General features: G+C 32.0%; 2 protein-coding genes across 2 annotated transcripts; one reads left to right on the forward strand and one right to left on the reverse strand.

The window, feature by feature from the left end:
* Positions 1-3,539: 3,539 nt before the first annotated feature.
* On the reverse strand, positions 3,540-5,123 carry LOC125421079 (blue copper protein). Its single transcript, XM_016010237.4, has 3 exons — positions 4,829-5,123; positions 4,263-4,703; positions 3,540-4,141 (listed from the first exon to the last, which is right to left on the reverse strand). Exons 1-3 carry the CDS (start codon positions 5,007-5,009, stop codon positions 3,756-3,758), a joined length of 1,008 nt encoding a protein of 335 aa, XP_015865723.3. The 5' UTR covers positions 5,010-5,123; the 3' UTR covers positions 3,540-3,755.
* A 5,516-nt stretch (positions 5,124-10,639) lies between these two features.
* LOC112489536 (DUF21 domain-containing protein At4g14240) lies at positions 10,640-14,234 on the forward strand. Its single transcript, XM_048467629.2, has 4 exons — positions 10,640-11,135; positions 12,342-12,425; positions 12,556-12,627; positions 13,838-14,234. The coding sequence occupies exons 1-4, from the start codon at positions 10,962-10,964 to the stop codon at positions 13,853-13,855; spliced, it is 348 nt and encodes a 115-aa protein (XP_048323586.2). The 5' UTR covers positions 10,640-10,961; the 3' UTR covers positions 13,856-14,234.
* Positions 14,235-21,817: the final 7,583 nt, after the last annotated feature.

Genomic DNA, 21,817 nt, shown 5'->3' on the forward strand with positions numbered 1-21,817 from the left:
TGTTTATTATTTAATTTTTTATAACATCATCTAGAAGTTCCACCTATCTATTAATTTCTGACTTTCCACGAAACAAGAATTGCTGCTAAATCAATTCAATTGGAGCAGGTTCTTTTCTCTCCATTTGACTTGCTAACAGAGCAGAATAATACAACTTAATTTAAGCCAAACCGGAAACCCAAAAAAAAAAAAAAAAAAAAAGGAAAGAGATTCAAATTCTTAAATGGTGTGAAAATCTATTAATTTTGATGACACTTAAAAGTTTTTTTTTTTAATTGAATAACTATATTATTATAATGATATTAATTAAAAACAGTAGCAATATAAAAGTAAACGTATAAATTAATTAGTTAGGTCAATACACACTCTAATTACTTTTCTTTAATTTTTTTCTAATAATATTTATACCCTTTTTTTTTTTTTCGCTGAAAGATATTTATATCCTTTCTTTTGGGAGGAAAAGTGCATCATTTATTGGAAAGGAAGGAATCTGATTAAGCATCAAGTTTGTGGAATCTACGAAATGATTAGATGATCCACGTATTTGGTGAAAAATTGAAAAATTGAATAATATATATATATATATATGCAATAATTGAAAATATGGATATTATTTAAAACAATGTGTTTGGTTCATCCGTTCACTTTACTTTTATTTTTCTTTTCCTACCCATCTACATTTATGTAATTTGGATGTGCCTAACAATGTGAAAGGTTTTTTGAAAAAAAAAATAATGTTAACGGTACTATCTAGTACTTTTGAAATACCAAACAATTTGATTGTCTTTATTTTTATGCGTGCCACTTCAAAGAAAGAAAAAAAAAATATATATATATAATTATAAAATAAATTAAATTTGACAAAATTAGGATAATTGTATTAATTTACAAAAATAATTAAAATAAAAGTTCTCAAAAAAATAAAATTTCATAAATTAAAATGATAAAATAAAGACAAAATTAAAAACTTACTTGAAAAATAAAAATATTGAAGAACAATGAATATCTAAGAGACTGTAGAAAGATTCTAAAAAACGGTTTTCAATAGTTAAGAGTTTTTAATGAAAAGGGATGCTTGGCAAAATATCATACGATATGATAATATGACATGAATCCACATAATAAATTACGAATTTGGATTGACGATATCATATTTGGTCTATATCAATATCACCCAATAAAATCATATAAATTAATGGATAAAACATGATAAACTCATTAAATACATTAAAAATGGGTATTTTGATAATTATATAAATTTTATAACATTAAAATTATTTAATCCATTGTTAAACATGTATTAATTTTTACTTTTATAGTTTAATTTTTAAAAAATGTAAAAATAAACAAAAAATTTTGTAATTTTTTTAAAATATTATTTTATTATTTTAAAATTAAGTGAAACTTATATCTAAGAAATTATAAATTTGAAATACCAAGTGAGAAGAAATCATCATAAATGATAAAAAAAAAACTAAATATTTTAATTCAAATAGTTTTCTAATGGTACATATTTTATAAAAAATATATATATATATATATATATATTTTTTTTTTTAATTCAAATAAATTCAAAAGAGAAGAAAATTTCTACTTCACAAGGTTAGTACTCCTACTCCCAATGAAAATGGAACCCATAGACGACGCCAATTGTCGCTGTGATTGGTGAGTGCCAATTGGAATATTATATATCCTCATAGTGTGAACACGAGTCATGCTTCCCTTTTTTAATATATGGTCACATCTAAGGTTTTACCAAATTTTGATTAAAAAATCCAAAGCACTTATTTATTAATTAATAATAGGGCGGCCTCGACTAGTAGTCAAACGCTTGAGCACGTTGCCTGTACAGTGCCTTTTTTGTTTTTTTTTTAAATGTTTAATTATAGAACCCCCTTAGACTTTCTCCATTTATATGCTATTACATTCTATTTTCTCTCTTTCTTTCTTTGTCAAAATAGATTTAACTAAAATTCTTTGTTCCAAAAAAAAAAGCCTCCGCAGCCCATAATTTTTGTAGTTTTAACATTTTTTTTTGCAGAATGGTTTTATCATTCACATATGCATATGATCAAAACTTTACAATATTGAATAAAGCTAGGTATGAGTTATCAGAATTCCCCATTTGTAAATGTGAAAGCAATATTGTATTCACCAAAAAAATTTAAAAATTTTAGTGCATATAAAGATGAAAGTGAAATTCCATGAAAGAAGAAGAAGAAGATATCAAAGCTAAACCGACCTAGGATTCCAATAGCATTAATCTTTTTTTTTCCTTTTTTATAAACTAATGATGTTTATAAATTAATGATTGATATATCAAGTCAAAATTAAAAATACATAGGCGCGTTAGTTGACTAACCCTTACACTTATTTGTGGTGCTTCTAGTAAATGGACGTAGCTATCGCATCAGTTACAGGCTATCAATAAGCTATACATAGGAAAAGACAGTAATTTCAATAAATAATGTGTGAATCCTTTTTCAATAAAGCAAGAGGCATAACTTGGAATGGTTTTATCAGTTTGTCAGATTCAAAATAAAAGGCTTCTCATCATTTACTTTCTCTTGTTTTTTTTTTTTTTTTATTTAAATTTTTATAATAAAATATCACAATTTCATTAAAATGAAAAGAAAAACAAAGGATCCTTTATCCCTATTTTTTTTATTAAAAAAAGAAAAAGAAAAGAAAAGAAAACCTACATGATATGAAGGATGTTCAAAATATATTCTAATAAAACTCGTCGAACCAAAACTCCCATAAAAATACAACTCAAAAACAACCTATGCTTGAATTATTTTTTTAATTAAATTTTGCTTTTTAAAAAAAAAATGGCTAAAATATACAATAGATTCAGGGTGAAGGTGTAAACATGCCTTTTTAATAATCAAAAGAATATCTTAACATTGATATTGACTGTGAAAGCCTTTCTCATATGTATATGGAATAAATTCAAAATAGTGAGCACATTGAGCATCACACTTGTTAACTCATACTCTTAATCCATCTTTTGACAAAGTTCTCAGCACACTAACTTATACCCAACACCAAGATATTAAAGGTTCTAATTCAATTTTCTAACTAGCAATCGAATAAAGCTTGCGAAAAAAATCAAAGGATAAAACTTGTATCAATCAAAAATACAAAAAAAGCTGAAGTATTTCCATCTTAACAACAATTAATTTACTTGTTACAATTACTTTACAAAATTGACGCATTCACATAAGAAATTGAAAAAGTAAAAGAGAAAGCTTTTTATTTATTTTTTAAAATATGATATAACAAAATGCTCATCGCTAATGCCAAGAAACCATTTAATTTGTTCTTACTAATTCATAAAACGATATTCTAATCTTGCCACTTGTTGATTTTTAGGTAGGAAGTAGGAACCTGTCTGCTCTCAAACAAAATTACCCATCTTTTAAAAAAACAATTTTATAGCAGATGATCCGGAGTTGAAGTTGGCACCTTGTCAAACGAAATTCTACGTTTTCCTAGAACCAAACGAAAGTAAGATTTGAGATCTTGAGGATTGAAAATTAAATTGTGAAACAAAACTAACTCTGTATAAATCATAAACAGTAGATTCATAAAAGCTGAAATATGAAAACCAGCTTTATATAGGCCAAAAAAAAAAAAAATACAAAACTTATAATCAATCGGTATAACAACAATGAAACGTGTTCAACTAAAAAAAAAACTAATGAATCCCACATACGCACACACACACACGCACTCTCTGTACCATCAACATTCTAATACCACAAAGCTAAGGCAATGGACAAGAAAGTGGCAGACAACCAAGCGAAGCTCAGAGATGAGGCGCCGGAGCTTGCAGGAGGGGTAGCCGTTGTTGTGGGAGTGGTGCTTCCGCCGGGAGATGGAGCACCGCCGGAGGATGGTGGTGTGGCGGACGAGGGAGGAGTGGCAGTTGAATCTCCGGTGACATTGATGGCGAGTTTCTGTCCTGCAGGGCAGTGGCCGGTGAATGAGCAGGTGAAGAAATGCTCGCCGGCGGTGGCGAGAGTGATTCTAACTGGTGGGTTCGCCGAGAGAGAGATGGTGTTATTTGTGTTGCATGATTCGTAGTTTTCTTTGGTCAATTCCACCACGTCGTGTGTTCCATTCACGAAGTTGAAAACTGCAAAAAAAAAGAGCGACAAACAAGGGAATCGTTAACTGCAATTAAAAACATGTTTTTGTTTCCCATGTGTTTCCAAATTGATTTCAAATGGAAACTACTTCCAGAAATAATGATTTACCTAGAGTGTCACCGACGTAGAAGGTCTTGTTAGAGGCCCAAGATGCGTAAGCGTTGGCACCGCCTGGGAGGACGCCCCAACCGGCGGCGTCACCGACAGTGTAACTCTCTGCTTCCCTTGACGGAGAAGGAGCTGGAGATGTAGTCGGCGAGGGAGTACCGGTCGGTTCCGGAGCAAGAGATGGAGAAGGTACAGGTGTCGGAGAAGGGGAGCTTGGTTGAGGAGCAGGGGAAGAAGCAGCAGTGACATTGACGCTCAGCTTTTGACCGCCAAGGCAGTGGCCGGGCACCGAGCAGATAAAGTAATGCTCTCCGGCAGTTTGGAGGGTGATATTTGCAGGCCCTGTGGTTATAGAAGAAATGGGATTGGTCCCATTGCAAGCATCGAAATTTTGCTTTGTCACTTGGGTTACGTCATGAGATCCAGTTCTAAAATTGAACACTGCATCCAAAAAACAAAAAAAAAAAAAAAAATTCAGAAAACATTCATTCCCACATTATTTAGAAAATTTTTCAAAAAATTAGATGCCAAGAAATTGAAATGAAGTTGTTGAATTTTTTTTCTACCAAGAATGTCTCCGACGGTGAAGGTCTTGTTTGCAGCCCAATTGGCGTATGCTGCGTTGCCACCGGGGACGACCCAATTCAAATTATCACCGACCTGATATGTCGTTGCAGCCACCGAGCTTTGAAGCAAAGCCACTGTGGCCAAGATAGCAAAAATTGATAAGTTTAGTTGTCCCGCCATTTCTACTGTGTTCTTCGAGTTCAGGTCGCCCCTGTTTTCTTTTACTTGCTCTGTTTTATTTTCTTCTTCTTTTTTTGGCCCTTTTTTTCCTTCTCTGACAGGATTGAGATGGCATTGTCTTTTGTATGCATCGATATTTATAGTGGGAGGTCATGCATTTGGGTTTGAAACTTTGGTTGGTTGCCACATGGGTATTTGGTCAGAGAAATCAAACTTTTTATTTGTTTAATTTTTTATTTATTCTTTTTGCAGCTATATGGGACTCCGAGAAATTTTGATAGGCAACCGCGTGTGATTTCTCTCTACCAAACATGTATGACTTTTTGACGTTCATTACATGTGGTCGGTTTTGTTGTGTTGCATTGCTTAAAAAGGCCCAAGTTCTTTGCGAATTGGAAAAAAAGGGCCTTTTTAAGCAAAGCAAGTAGATACAAATTAATCAAAACAAGAAAGAAAGATTAAAAAAGATTTTGGAGGACGGACCTTGTAAACAAATGGACAATTCTTTATTGGCGGTTTCATAGAAAATGAGTAAAAGTGGGAGATGTGAAAGAGAGAATTGGTCAAAACGCTTTTATACAAATTTAGATTTGGGAAACAAGAAAGAAGGTTCATTTTGCCTTTAGACTTTCAGACGTTGGGAAAATATACAATTTTTTTTCAAATCATTATTGAGGAAAGTCAGTTAAAAATAAAAATAATAACATATGAGGATGTGGAGACGTACTCTTTTATTTATTTATTTATTATTATTATTTTTCCCTTGTAAAATGAGGTTATGGTGCTGTGTTGCAATTGGTTAGCAACTTCGTATCTATGCCTTCGTTAAAGTGCCCTTTTTTCTTTTTTCTTTTTTGGGTGGAAATAACAAGAGTGAAAATGATGCATTTTTCCATACACCATTTTTTTGAGGTCAAAAAGTAATAGTTTCCTGGTTGGGTATTGGTGAGAAGTTCTCTCTTTCAACATTCTTTGAAATAAGATTGAGATGCGATAGCTCAAGTGGTGGAGCACACTCCACATCTATGCCTGAGATATGGGTTCAAGACATGGGTGGGGAAGGGTTTGGATACTACTGTATGAATATCAAACCAATATATATATATATATATTCTTTGAAATTAATCTTTGTTTCGTCTTTTCCGTTAATGATATGCCTAACCTCTCTTATTTTTTTATTGATAGGTAACTTAAAAAATGGTGTATGTTAAAAGTTATCAAATCAAGATAACAAGAAATAGATTATACGCACCAAAAAAATTTAGTACATCAGATATATAGACCTTCTATACATACCCATATGAGAGAAGATGTAACAATCCGTTCAGAAAAATACCTATATTTTGAAATTTTGACTGAGTTTGACCAATTAAATTGTTTATAGACCTAAATTTGACTTTTTGTATATTCAAGAATTTTGATTTGATCAATATAGTATAGCTTAAAGTTCATCGATATGAGTTCGTAAACTACTAGTGACATTAATTTTGAATCATAATTTTGAATAATTTTAAGCATAAGTATTTTATCAGTGTCCAAATCAATCTTGATTTTTGCCTGCTAGTAACCCAATGGCCTATATATATATATATATATGGGAAATCATATCTCTTATAAAACAATTAAGAAAATATCCAAAAAATCCCTGAAACTCTTCCATTCTCGCGACCCCGATTCAAGTTAACCCACGACCCGCTTTCCCCACCTACCAGGTCACACCAATTTTCTTCTTTTTTGGCTACCGTTACCACCACATGGTTGCTAGGGGTATTGCATGTCGTCCGGTGACCTCAGCCTCCAAATCTTTGGCCAAATCATCGCCAAACGTGCCAAGATCAAGCTGATGAAGTTGATGGTGGAGGTGCAACCGGTCACTAGAGATTTTGAAAATTTTCAGCCATTCAAGGATGACCTATACCTATTACCCTATTTTGGACCCTTTAAGCTCGAATCCAATATATGTTTATCAAAAGTTTTTACGATTCGAGATCTATCAATATCACATTTGACCAAAATTTTCAATGTGTTTTTGGGGCCACCGACAACGTTTTTGGACCAAGGTAGTTTAGATTTTTGTTATCCATTCCATAAGCTCTTCATTAATATAAAACTTGTAAATTTTGAATGTTGTTTGATAATTTTTCTATTTTTAGATCACTTAGTTTAATATCGAATAAATTTGGATTGTTCGGACATAATTAGACAAATTGAATAAAATTGAAGTTTGATTAGTGTAATTAGGCATTAGTGAAACCTAATAGGAAGTTTAATTTTAGTAAATTGACTTTTGAATGAAAAATATTAATTTTTGATATTGGATATTTTAGGGCTCAGATGATAATTAAACTACTTGGTATGCAATTTTAGAAGTTTTAAAGTTATAAAAGTTATTTTAGAACATTGATTTAAAGTCTAAAGAATATTTTAGTATATTATAGGCACCCGTATTGAGTCTAGAGGCAACTCTACAGACGAGTAGAATTAGATATCAACAGTATCTATGAGTGGTTTATATTTTTAGATGAGTTTTGGGTATATTAGTACAATTATATATATATGTGGTTTGAATATTAAATATATATATATATATATTGATTTAAATATTTATCATATGCATGTATAAATATATATATTTACATATATGCATTATCATTTCATGTGACTTTTGACAAGATTTTAAATTATTTTAAATTTAAATGAGTCATGGTGAACTTGAAAATTTTGGTATTTACATATTTGGGCATCCAAATTGATGTTTTAGTCATTTGAAAAATAATTAATTTTTAGAAAGAAGATTTGAAATTGTATATTTTTAAGTTTGTGTAAGTGTTTATATTTCAAAATGCTTAAAAATTGTTTATGATAATATATATTTCTCTATTGATATTTATATCTTAGTATAAAATAATGATTTTGGATATTTGGATTATTTAAATAAATGGTTGGATTTGAATATTAAATTTTAGTTTAGGGTATTGTATTTATTTAGAAAAATTAAAAAATATGATTTTAAAGGGATGTTTATAAATACTGAATTGTTGTTTTTAAAAGGAGTACTATATAATACCAGTGATTCTGTTTATGTTATTATCCATGCGTAGACTTATTCATCCAATGTGTAGTCGCGATATGAAAGAATGATTATGAGTTGTATGTCATTCTCTCGAAGTAATGATTAATTATGTGCCACTCCTTCATGACCATAGATTGACAGACTATCATAATATTAAAGAATGATAATGAGTTGTATGCCATTCTCTCAAAATTATGATGAGTTGTATGCGACTTATTCGGTGTTGGTTTCTGTGTATCTCTTTATTGTTTGGTGGTATTTTAGGATGTCATATACTATCTAGTAGCGCTAGTTATATTATATAATACATTATATGTGTTCTTTTTCTAATATACATATCTTGATGATTTTACTACATTTCATTATTACTTCTAAATTAAGATTATATTATTTATTGTCTACCATTAAATTTATGTCTCAGTTAGTTAATGATATTTTAAATTCTTTAATTATGGAATATTTTTCTATGATATTGTTTTGGGGTATAAGTTAGATTTTGTGAAATGATTTTTTTTTTTTAAAAAAACTTTTTTAAATAGTAAAAATGAGGTCTTGAGTAAATATTTGAATTCTAAATAACTATTTTCATTAAATTCTTTAATTATGGAATATTTTTCTATGATATTGTTTTGGGGTATAAGTTAGATTTTGTGAAATGATTTTTTTTTTAAAAAAAACTTTTTTAAATAGTAAAAATGAGGTCTTGAGTAAATATTTGAATTCTAAATAACTATTTTCATATTAGTAATTTATTCTATTCATTAAGCTCGTCTTATAGTTTTATATTTTTAAATTATTCCCTTAAATCTCTGCTGACAGGTTACGCTTACCACGTCTAACATCTTCATCATGTTTCTAATATATCATCATCTTATATTTTTATCGCCACTGTTATTCTATTGTTGATGTATTTTTTTTTTTTTTTGCATACTTCCGCTAGTTATCACTTATATTGTATTTTATTTAGTCTTAAACTTTTATATTTCTTAAATAGCTCTATTGGATTGACTTAATATGTATGATTTTTGTATTATTTTCTTTCTATTGGTCCTTGGGGTAGAACCCTTTATGCTTACGACAATGATTTTATGGGGATTTTATTAATAGTCTTCATGTTATTTATATACATTGTTGGGTTATATTGATTTTATAAGAAATTCCCTTGGATTTTCGATACTGGTTCAATGAAGTTTCTCTAGGCGAGACCATTTCGGTGATGGTCCTGTCAGAAGGTACATACATCCAACACAAAAACTTTTTTTTTTTTTTTTTATCAATATTCCATAACTTAGTTAAATAATGAATGACTTTGTGGTAATTGGGTCACTGAAAGCATTAATAATTTTTATTTGATTTTAAGATCTAAAAGTCTAGATGGGATATGAAAATCTATAGCATTGCTAGTAGGCATCTTTTATTTAATTAAGTTAGGAATTTTGCTACTAAAGAAAAATTATATATATATATATATATATATATCAACTTGAGGATTTTATTATCATGAATTCTTTTATCAATCATTGAATTGCTTCAATAGTTAACATTTAAATGCATTAATAGTTTATTGGGTATATACATGACTCTGTTTATTCAAATGGGATTTTAATATATCATTAAATCTATGTCAATATTACTAATGTAGTTTAAATCTCATATCTTAAAACAATACAAGTGTTTTTTTTTCCTGTTTTGTTTTTGTTTTTTTATCATACAAAACAAGGGTTAATAAAAAATATTTTGATATCAAAAGGATCAAGGTTTATTTAATATGAACTCAACTCATATATATATAAATATATATATACACAAATGTTAACGGTCAATTTTGAAAAGCTAAATCTCCTGGGTCCAATAGGTTAAAGTATGATTTTGTTTTATGAAAATCATTATTTTTTAAGTGATAAATAAACCCAAGATACCTTATAAAGCTATTAATGAGAGTATGATTTGGTTGATATAACATCATAGTAAAGGTCCAAGGTTGTTCATTTCATGCAATGGGTGACCCATTTAAAGGTTTTATAATCTATATCTGTAAAATAAACCAAATTGTGTCAAGAATGGTATGAACCCCAAACTCATGTTTTTTTACAAAACCCTAATTGTGATACTTCTTTTGTTTTTTTTTTTTCCCCAATTTAAAAGGCTTTTGAGCCGATTTTTTTGTTTGAGACCCAAAGACTATTCCCTTCATCAAATAAGCCCAATTCACCCTTTTCTTTTCTAATTCTCAAATACAGATCATGATGGAAAGAAAAATGGGTTTTTTTGAAAAATGGCCACTGTACAAACCGATTCTTGAAAAATAGCAAATTTTTTTTTTTAAAAAACTAGCCCACTTTTGTCTCATCTTGACCAAAATACCCTTTATTAAGTTTTCTTTCCTTTTTTTTTTTTTGTTTTTTTCTCTATCAAAACACATGTTTCTCTCTTTTGTTGTTTTTGATTTTTTGTCTTCACTTTTGCTTCCACTCTCCCTTTCCAAAAGCTTGGTTTTTCCCTTTTTCTCTAGGGTTTTGTTTTCTCTACTTTCACTCTCCCTTTCGAAAAGCTTGGTTTTTCCCTTTTTCTCTAGGGTTTTTTTTTTCTCTACTTTCACTCTCCCTTTCGAAAAGCTTGGTTTTTCCCTTTTTCTCTAAGGTTTTTTTTCTCTACTTTCACTCTCCCTTTCGAAAAGCTTGATCGTTGTCGCCACCTAAACGCAGAGGATAGACACACCATCATCGTCGTCGATCTCTGTAGTCATCGCCGCAGCCGTAGGTTGCGTCCGTGCCAGCCACCAATTTTGTAGCCCTTTGTTCCTTGGATACAATTCAATCCTTCTATGGCCAAATCTAAATTTGTGGAAAGCCTTCGATGGCTTCGTTATGAAAACATGAATGTGCAGAGCTGAGCATCTTCTATTCGCTGGGATAAGTTTTTCCTCTACAGGGCCTTGTACAGTGAACCCTCTACGGGTGATTGCCTATCGTCGTAAAGCAGCCCCTGCAAAGCATCCTAAACCATTCAATTATCAACCTCTTTGTCTTCCATTCCCTTTTCTATCTCTTTCGGTAATTTCTCAATTCTAGTTTTTTTTTCTTTTTTTAGATTTCGAACGAAGGGCTATTTTTATTTTATTTTATTTTATTGTATATTACTTTGGAAGTGCTTCACTAGAAATTATGATTTACATTTCAAGATGAAAAAAAAAAAAGTAAATTCTTTTGCTTTCGAAGAACAAAATGGTTAATTAATGCTCTGTTTTTTTTTTTCCTCATATAAATAAAAAGCAAAGAAAGCTTCTTTTAGGTAGCTACAATAGTACATATAACTTCCTATGTATTTTCAAGTAATGAGAAAGCATCATATTGATATAAGTGTAACGCTTTATTCATATATTGACTTGGTTGGTTTGCATTTAATTGCTTATTTGCAAAAAACAGACACAGGAATTTTGACAATTTTGACAGTGGAAGGGTTAGTGAGGTATGGCATATTTAGAACTGATGATGGACATGCCAACGATAATGGGTTTGGGCTACGGACTATTGTTCTGCAGTATAGTAAATCATAAAAAATGGTATAATATATGTTTTTTTCATTCAAGTGAGAAGAACAAGAACAATGTTGGGAAATTTTGATTGCAATTAGCAAAACTAGATTATTGCAGGTTACAATTTTCTTTTGCTGCTTGTTGCATTCTACTGGGGTGTGTAATTGTTTTGCTTTGAAATTGTCATTGTAAATTGTGATATTGATTCAAAGTGTGCTTTTAGTCTGTTATATTGCTTCCTTGAATTGAGGGTGGTGGTTGCATTCTATACCTTCAATGTTTGATAATGTTATTGATTATGAAAATGAAAAAAAAAATTAATTATTAACTCCCTATCCAGTCAGGGCATTTCAATGGATAAAGTAACAACTCAAATAGTTAAAATTTGTATGTTACAATTTTTGTGAGTCCATGAGCTAGGGTGGTTGAAATTCTTATGTAGAAAAAGAATGGAGTTAGGAAAAGGTGCTGGATGATTTGTTTAACAAAAGACAAAAGGCAACAAAGCTTGAACTTAAAGCTTATGCATCTCCATATTCTTATTGATTTTGTTTATTTAAATTTTTTTAGTGTATTGACTTGTATATACAATAAATTTGAACCTATATGCTTAAACAATAAGTTTTTTTTTTTTTTTTTTTTTTTTTTTTTTTTTTTTTTTTTTTTTTTTTTCAGATTGCATTGACTTGTATATACTTCTTAACATTGAGAATATGCATTCCAGATATTGGACTGGGTATTGGGACATAATGAAGCATTATTTAGGAGAGCTCAGTTGAAAGCCCTTGTGTCCATCCATTGCCAGGAGGTAAAGTGAAGCTCTTCAGAATTTATTTGCATATTTGATAAAACCATCCAGCTGCATCTATAAGTTGAAGTATAACCATAATCTATGTTGGTTAGTACTTATTATAACGTCCTTTTGTTCTTGTATATAGGCTGGCAAGGGAGGTGAACTTACACATGATGAGACAACAATTATAAGTGGTGCACTTGACTTAACTGAAAAGGTAGGCACGCTGATGCCAATTAATATTTTTCTGACGCTTATCTCTTGTAGTTTTATTGCTTTTGGATCAGAAGTGGAAGTGGAACAACTAGTAATATGCTATTCTAAAATCTGCAAAAATCAAAGAAAAAGCTGTTGAACTATTAATTTAAACGTCTGGTTCCTATTGGAGAGAATGTTTGTGTATATGTGTTGGCCTTCCAGATGGTTGAGCTTGGCTAAGTTATATTGGATATTTGTATTTGAGGTTCTATCAGAATTTTCTTTCTTCCTTTCTCCTTTTTTTGTTTTTTTTTTTTAAAAAAAAAACTGTTTTAGTACTTGTTTGTTTGTCATCATATGCGTTTCTTAAGAAATTATGTTAGTTTAGGAAATTTTTTTTATTTTTATTTTTTAGGGATGCAAGGTTATTAATAAATTATGTTTTTAACAAAGAAACATTTTCAAATAACCTGATGTATAATTTGGATCAAGCAACGTAGTCTGTGATGGTAGTTGTCTGAGTTTACTTTTAACTCATCAACATTTCAGCATGTTTATTGTTCTTTGAAAGGACTTTGATGCTAAAGACACTTATAGTAGCAGTCATGTTCTTAAGTTTTATGATTAATTAGTATAATGCTCTGAAACATATCTCTTCCTTTAAGCTTGAATACTTCTACTGATGTTACAATTTTATTACTTAATTAATTAAACTTCCTAGTTAAGCCTTAGTTATTTAGACTAGAAAGAAGACCATGAAAATGGTAAAGCATACTTGATTGGCATTTGAATAATGTTAAGTGATTGTCTTAACCATAACTTATTTGTTCTTGCGGTTTATGACTTGACAAATTGCTATATGTACAGTTCTGCATAAGATGCAGCTTTAGCATGTATTTCTGATTGTGCCAACATTTACTAAGCTTGTTATAGCATGATATGCCGTAAAGATAGATTGTTAAATGTATGTGACATTTACTATGTTTTTTCTCTACATTTTGCTCAAACGTATGTTACCTTTAAGTTGTTTACATTTTGGTATAAGCAATTTGTTCCATCCACATGTGTGCATGGGGTTTTTTCTTTCTTCATTTTGTTATTATTTGTATTGGAGGATTTTAATAAATGGACATTACTGAAATTAAAACAATATACTCGTTGTTATTATTAATTTTGAAACATTGTCAATCTCTTTTTTGTTACTAATATTGATTTTCTATATTTTTCAGCATTGGAGGAGCAAGTGATGGACTGAGCAGAAAATTGACCGAGTAGAAAATTGAAGCACAAAATTTGTGATCGTTAGAGTTACAAGTGTTTGCTGAGAAAACTACACACACACTTACAGAGATAGAGAAAGAGAGAGAGATATAGATAGAGAAGCATTGGTGGCGGTTTGTCCCCCATTAATGTAACTTGCTTCTCTGAACAAAACAGAAAAAAAATGTTGCAAAAAGAGAGAGAGATATAGATAGAGAAGCATTGGTGGCGGTTTGTCCCCCATTAATGTAACTTGCTTCTCTGAACAAAACAGAAAAAAAATGTTGCAAACTAATTTCGCTTTAATGTAACGAACTAATCTGAGAACCTTTATTTATGCTGTATTGAATGGTTTTTCAGAATTGTTAATAATTTCCATAATAGATTATTTTAGAGATGATAAGTCATCTCTTGATAAATTGCTCAATTTTGAACCTTTGTCATTATGAGCTATGCATATAATATTGTGTTATTTGGTGTGATGGAAATGTTTGTGTTGCATGGTGAGAATGTGAAATGTGAAATTAAAACTATTATGAAGTTGTGTTTTTGTTTGAATTTAATGGGAGGTTTGAATGTGAAACCATAATGATTAATATGAGTTAGAACCATAGGTTATCCTTAGGAAGCAATGTCACATGCACATGGTTGGTTTGTCGCCTAATGTATAATGTACACTAATTTATAGAAGATAATGTAGCTTTTAAATCCATATATGCGCTGGTTCGAAAAGTTTCTTTAGCCATTTTCATTCTAATTTTGCATAAACCCCATTAGGTGTATGTCATTTGTAGGTTCTGAAAAATTTTCCGCTTGGCCGAAAATTTTTCCTCCACGCGGAAATTTTTTTCCTCCAGGTGGAAAATTTTACCTCCAGGCGGAAAAAAGTTTCCTCGTGTCGGAAAAAACGTTTCCTCCTGTTTGAAAGAAATTTCCTCCTGGCAGAAAGTGTTCTCCTCCTGTCGGAAAGAAATTTCCTCCTGGCGGAAAGCATTTTCCTCCTGTTGGAAATTATTTTCCTTCTGTCAGAAAGAAAATTTTCTCTCGTCGGAAAACAGATTCCTCTAGTTCGAAAACTGTTTCCAATAGATGCATAAATATCTTTTTGTTCTAAACTTTCAAATTGTAATTGTTTAGCGGAATTTTCGTTAGATTTTTATTTTTTACTATTTAATATGTTTTTGGTCCTTCCGATTTTACTGTCCATATGCAAGCCATATGTTATGATTTGTTGTATTTGATTTGCAGATAAATGGATTCAGAATACCAACGAAGGTTTTGGGACTCGAAGATATCGAAGGCAAAGGTTAATTGTAGATCGAACTTCTGGAAAGCCGTGTTGGATATTAAGTTCAAGCTGACTTCAGCCCAAATAAAGAAGTTCGAGGATAGCTGTTTTGGCCACTTTTTGAAGGCCAACGAGATACAATTTAGTGGCCACATCGTCAACAGCATGCTGTATAAGCAATGTGTTTGCGACGATAAGGATTCTATGGTATTCAATTTTGGAGGGCATGGTCCTAGATTTACGCGTATAGACTTCACCATAATTACAGGTCTACAGTTTGGTTACGAACCAAATAGACGGGTTAACATCTCTACTCGTATTAGGGACATGTATTTTGGCGTAAAGCGAAAGGTCACTAACTCGGAGATAACTGAAGCTTTCATGACTGCAGAGTGTCAAGACGATGATGAAGCCGATGATGATAGATTAAAGTTGGCTTTATTATATTTCCTAGAGATGGCTCTTCTAGGCAAAGAAAGCATGGCCACCGCACCCCATGATCACTTGGAGATGGTGGACGATTTAAAGTACTTCAATAACTATCCATGGGGTACTTTATCATATACCACAACCATTAGATCGTTGAAGAGTGCTTTTGAGCATAAAGAGTCCATGACTTTAAACAAGTCAAAAAGTTATAGTGTTTGTGGGTTTCCTTTGGCTTTCATGGTAAGTTTATTACACTATTATTTAAAGTTTGTTACATTTGTATTTATGGTGTGTATTTCTTTACTTATTCATTATTAATTTATTGTTTGACAGATTTGAGGTTTTGAGACAATTCCTTCGTTAGGTCAAGCATTTGGAAAGAAGTTGCCGGACATGGCATTCCCTCGAATTCTTAATTGGCATATTTCATAGGTGCCAAGATTTAAGAAGGCCACTGAACTCTTCGATCATCGTGATGTAAGTATATGAGTTCTTCCACTTATATATACATATATATACACATATATATAAATATACATTCCAACTTAGTAATATTACTTATAGACTTTTGCAGTATTTGTAGTAATATTAGTATTGCTTAATAATCACTTGATGATAATCCCTTTTGTCTTTTGCAGTATCCCATTCATGGCTTAATGAATGAAAGTGAATTTGAGCATGCATATATTGGCAAAATTGCATGGGATGTACATCATGACACTACTCCATATAGTGTTGCACCTGCTGTCAGAGACAAGCCACCACAGGGAAGTCATGGTGAAAGAGATGAAGGTGTTCCACTTATAAGTAGTGGAAGAAGTAAGAAACGAAAACAGGCGTCTGTGGAAAGTAAGGGTAAAGGTGGGAGGCGATGAATGGGAGATAAGCCGACAGACCAGCCTTCATCATCGACTGTAGGATTTGCTGCTCATTTTCGTGTTAAACCATCAACTCCATCCCAACCTCCAACGACTCCATCCTAACCTCCATCGACTCCAACCCAACCTCCATCCCATGATGTGGTTTGAATAAATTGTATGAATGTTTATCTTTTTTATTATTGCAACTACTAATCATTATTGTTTCTTTTAGGTACCTTTGAGAGAGAGATTAACTATCCTTGAAGGTGAAGTGGCTAATGTACGGCAAGACATTAAAGATTTAAGAATCGCCATGCTTAGAGAGTTTGCAAGTTTGGAGACCAAGCTTGATAAGTTAATGAAGCACTAAGGAGTGGGAGTTGGTGCTGACGGTTTAGGAGATGGGATGGAAGCGGGCGTTGAAGGAGATGAAAAGAAAGAAGAGTTTAGTCCTGATGCGACCCCCATTGATAGACAGTCACGTCCATCTGTTGTAGGCAATGTAGGACCAAGTGTTGAGATTATCGAGAAAGTGTGTCCATCAAAATTTCCGGCTGGGAGACGTGCAAGAAAGTTAGCAACTGCTAAGCAAAGTATAGATATTGGGAGGCAAGATAGGAAGGCGGCAGCAGCTATTACTATTCCTTATAGTGTTGGAGGCTTGCAGAAAAAGCTACAGCGCACTTTACCCTGTCCATCTTCTACTTTGAAGTTCGACCCATACAGACCGGTAACCACTCGACTTGTAAATTTTTTTGACCAATTTATGAAGTCTGGTCTGGTAGAAAAGGTCGATATGGACATTTTGTCTGCGGGTAAAGACTTTTTCCAGTTACTTATAACTAGTGAGAGGTGGCTGAATCACGATGTAAGTATTTTTCGATCAAGATTTTTATTTTATAATTTGATAAATTCCATAGATTGTCATTCAACTGCATGGATGTAATTTAAAATTAACTCATCTTTCAATGCAGCATATGGAAGTCCTGACTTACTCATTTCGTGTACGTGCCAATCGATTCCCTGATGTTTTTTATCCTAGTTTTGAGGTGATAAATGTAGGATTCTGGGTAAATAAAGAAGTTTTAAAGGCTAGGTGTCTTATATGTGGCTATTGTGATTTTGGGTAACTAATAATTTATTTTGTTGTAGGTATACATTGATCAGTATTATGAAAAGTTCATCGCCAATCCATCTAATTACCAATTCTCATATGCAATGCAACAATATGTATTGGGGATTTGAATGAAGGAGTCGAAGCCATGGAAATGCGTAAATCATGTACAATATACATGTCCAAATTGTGTAATGTTAACTATTCATTTATTTATGTGTCTTCTTTTATTTGTTGTGCTAACTGAAATCCTGTAATGTACTTACAGCTATTAATTCCACTAAACAAGCGTAACATACATTGGCCGTCGTATGACTGTATATGACTTAGATAAGGCTGGTAACTCGAAACAGGGGAGAAACATATTTCAAGAAATTATGAATTATGTTACCTTATTTCAAGAAACGTAGTTAATATGACTTAGTCTGCATCCTTTTATGAGCAGCGGACGAATCTTGTAGACTCCGTTGATAAGTTTACATGTGAATTGGCATAAAATTTTCCTCAGCAAAGTAATGGGTAAAGCCCCTTAACACTTACATGTTTGTTGAATAAATATTAACTATTGAATATGGTTCTAATAATGTTATTGTCTCGTTATCATAATTGTTTTTTTGTAGTGGTGACTATGGCATGTTTAAACTCAAGACCATGGAGTTTTTACATGCTAGATTACTAGTGACATTCACACAAGATGACATAGAGTTCTTTAGGAGGAAGTATGCATATGAGGCTTACAACAAAGAACTAAGCATATGAGCTGGGTGGTGATGCATTTTTCTTTCCTTTTGTCATGTTTATAGATGCATATTCTTTATTATATTAGACTTATAATTGTAAAGATAATAGTGGCTTATAATGTTCATTTAACAAAGATAATGATGTGTTATTGATGTAAGGATAACTAATTGACTTTATAGCAAATGTGCCATGTTTATTTATTAGAATTCCATTATGCACAAACATCTTACGATCTCAATTGCAGATTTTGAAAAATTTTCCACTTGTCGGAAAAGTTTTCCGCCTGATATTTCCTCCAGGCGGAAAAAGTTTCCTCCTGGAGGAAAAATTTTCCTCTAGTTGGAAATCCCATATGAAGACCAATTGAAGCGTCTGGATAATTTTCCGTCACGCATAAAATTTTTCCTCCAAGCGGAAATCGTTTTCCTCCTATTGGAAAAAATTTTCTCAAAGCGGAAATTGTTGAATAATATTTACTCCTATCGGAAACTAATTTCCTCCACTTGGAAAATTAATTTCTAATAGATTATTTAAGTTAATAGTGGGGTAAAAAAATTAAGAGTGTAAACAAATATTATATAAGATGAAGATGGATTTAACAAAAAATGTATTGATGTTTAAAATCAATAACCATTTTAAAGAAAAGAAAAAATGATATATATATTTATTTTTCTTTTCAAAATCATTTTGATATTTCATTAAATGAGATGTAAACTAAAAATTTAAAATCAACTCCAGAAAGTCTCTTTTCATTTGGGATTAAATTCTAAAAAAAAAAAAAAATTGCTAATAAATCTTCCACCGTCAAGTAGAAAATATAATATTCAAGATATGAAATAATTATCAAACCATATTAAACCATAACACTAAATTAAAACTTCCTAATTTGAAGCATAAGACAATGGATTTGTATATCTCTGCTATAATGTCCAACACCACCGCAGCGGCTACATCTACGTCCAATAACATCTTCACTTTCGGATGGTATGTGTTGCATCCTCGCCCTACTGGCTCGCCTACATGTCTATCTCGGTGGAAGAACAATTTGACTTGCCACATCATCCGGAGTATGCCACTGTTTTTTATCTAACATAGGGTAAATGGACTCAGCATAAGCTGCATGATATGCATCCGGGTGTAATAATGAGAACACATGCCAGAAGGGGCAATTTTGCATTCTCTACAAGCGGCAATACAATGATCACAAGGATATTGATCAAGATCGAAAACTTTGCATGAGCATGTTTTTTATTGGAGATTAACTATACCCCTTAAACTCCCACCTTCCATAAGAAATTCATGCATATTAAAGGCCTTCACACGTAGTCCGATAGACTCCAAATTTCATAGTTTGAGTTGCTCTTCCATATGGTCAGTCACATGCTTCATCAATTTTGCACCTGCAGTATGTCGTTCACAAAACCACCTTTGTAGTAAATCCCGTATGTGCTCAATTAATGCTACTATTGACATTTCTCTAGCATCTAGTAAAATACCATTCAAGCTTTCTGCAATATTGGTGGTCATGATAGTGTACCTTCTACATGGAGAAAGAGAACGTGCCCACCTTGTAGGGTCACATGATCAAATGTACTGGGCAGTCCTACTGTTTTTTGTCTCAATTTGCCCCATATAAAACTCAAAATATTCAACCAAATATGCATTAGTTGCGAGCATGAAAGATTGTATTATTGTTTCATCTTTTCCATGTCCATTTGCTTTAATATTTATGCTAATATGGTACATGCACAGCGCATGGTAATACCTTTTCAATAGCAGGGTGTCTATCACTCATAAACACCAAATCCAGGAAATCTCCAATGGCATCCTTGAGGTTTTGGAGAAACCATGTATATGCGTGCTCGTTCTCTCCATCTCCAATGCTGAAAGCCAAAGGATATATTTGCTTATTGCCATCCATGCCCGATTCAATATACATGTACCCTTTGTATTTCCCTTTCAATGTAGTCGCATCAACAGCCAACACGGGTCTTATGTGGGATATAAATCCCCTAATACTTGCTCTAATCGCCATAAAGAAATATATAAAATTGTTACTATCATCTGTTTTGATACGTATAAGAGTCTTAGGGTTCTTCGACACTAACTCATAACAGTAGGCAGGTAACTTAGTAAAATTCTCATTTGAAGATCCTCTAACACTGTTAGGTGCATACTCTTTACCTCTTCATGCTTTGTTGTAGCTTATATTCACCCCATATTTCTGCAAAAAATCATGTTGAATTTCTTTGGGTTTGTAAACACGTGCAATCCCTTCATATTTAGATTTGATACATTGCCCGATAACCCGACTACTAGCCTGCTTATGTTCTTGATGCACGATATCTAACGAGCAACTGTGTATATTATCAAAAATTTTCACAACAAATATTTCTCCATTTTTAAATGTGGTTGCACGTAGTCGCCATTTACAAGTATTTTCCAAGCATACAACCTCATACCATCGTGTAGTTGATCGTGTCACCTTGAACTCCTTATTTTCACGCATGTAATAGATACTCAGTTTATTCTGTAAGTCACGTTTGTTGCGAATTAATTGTCCAACTACAATGCTCTCACAACTAGTGAACTTTGACGAAAGCATGGCCATAGAACCACTTCTGTTGCTCAATGATATGTGGTCACCTGTAGCACGATGAACCCTAACATCATCAACTCCTTCATTGTTTATTTCAGGATCCATATCATTATCATTGTCTAGCAACTCATGATCAAAATCTATATCATTATGATCAACATCATCCCCTGCTGTATTGCAATTCTCATCATGATCAATATTATGCAACTGCTCATACTCCTCATCGTTAGGAAACCGTTCAGTATAGTCACCTCCAGCATCAACTCCTTCGTGGATGTTAAATGATGTTTAGGTCCCACAAACATCAACTTGATCTCTAAACTGAGTTTCTTGAACCATAATTTCTTGAGATGTAGCTTGAATAGGTTCAGTACCAAAAACTTGTGGTAGACGAACGCCAATTGAAGGACAAGCAAAAGAATGAAGATTACTCTTACTATTCGAAGCAAAGGCTGTTTAATGAACATTTCTAGATACATGTTCAACTTTCAAAATCACCTCAACATACAATGGAGGCCGCATCATTATCATCCCTCCATTCCTCACTTCTTGATGAAAACATTTTACATCCCCATTACAGCGTATTTCTGTAGGATCCAACTTTTTTGCACATTGTCCTTATATCCATTTGAGTTTTAGCAAATATTCATTTCGATCTATCTCAATAGAATTGAAAATCTCATCATCTAATTCCAATATCTCTTGCCGACGGAAACCATTATATTTTTACCATTTCGATATTCTCAATTACCACCATCATCTGCAATTACAATATCATTATCTTCCATTTTACTACAAAATTAAATTAATAACGTTAAACTAAATTAATAAATATATAAAAATTTGAATAATACTAAACAAACATATTAACTATATTAAAAAAGTCGATTATATTTTTTTTTCGTCAAATATAGAGTT

The sequence above is a fragment of the Ziziphus jujuba genome, chromosome 1 (genome assembly GCF_031755915.1).
Source record: "Ziziphus jujuba cultivar Dongzao chromosome 1, ASM3175591v1".
NCBI classification, from domain to species: Eukaryota; Viridiplantae; Streptophyta; class Magnoliopsida; order Rosales; family Rhamnaceae; genus Ziziphus; species Ziziphus jujuba.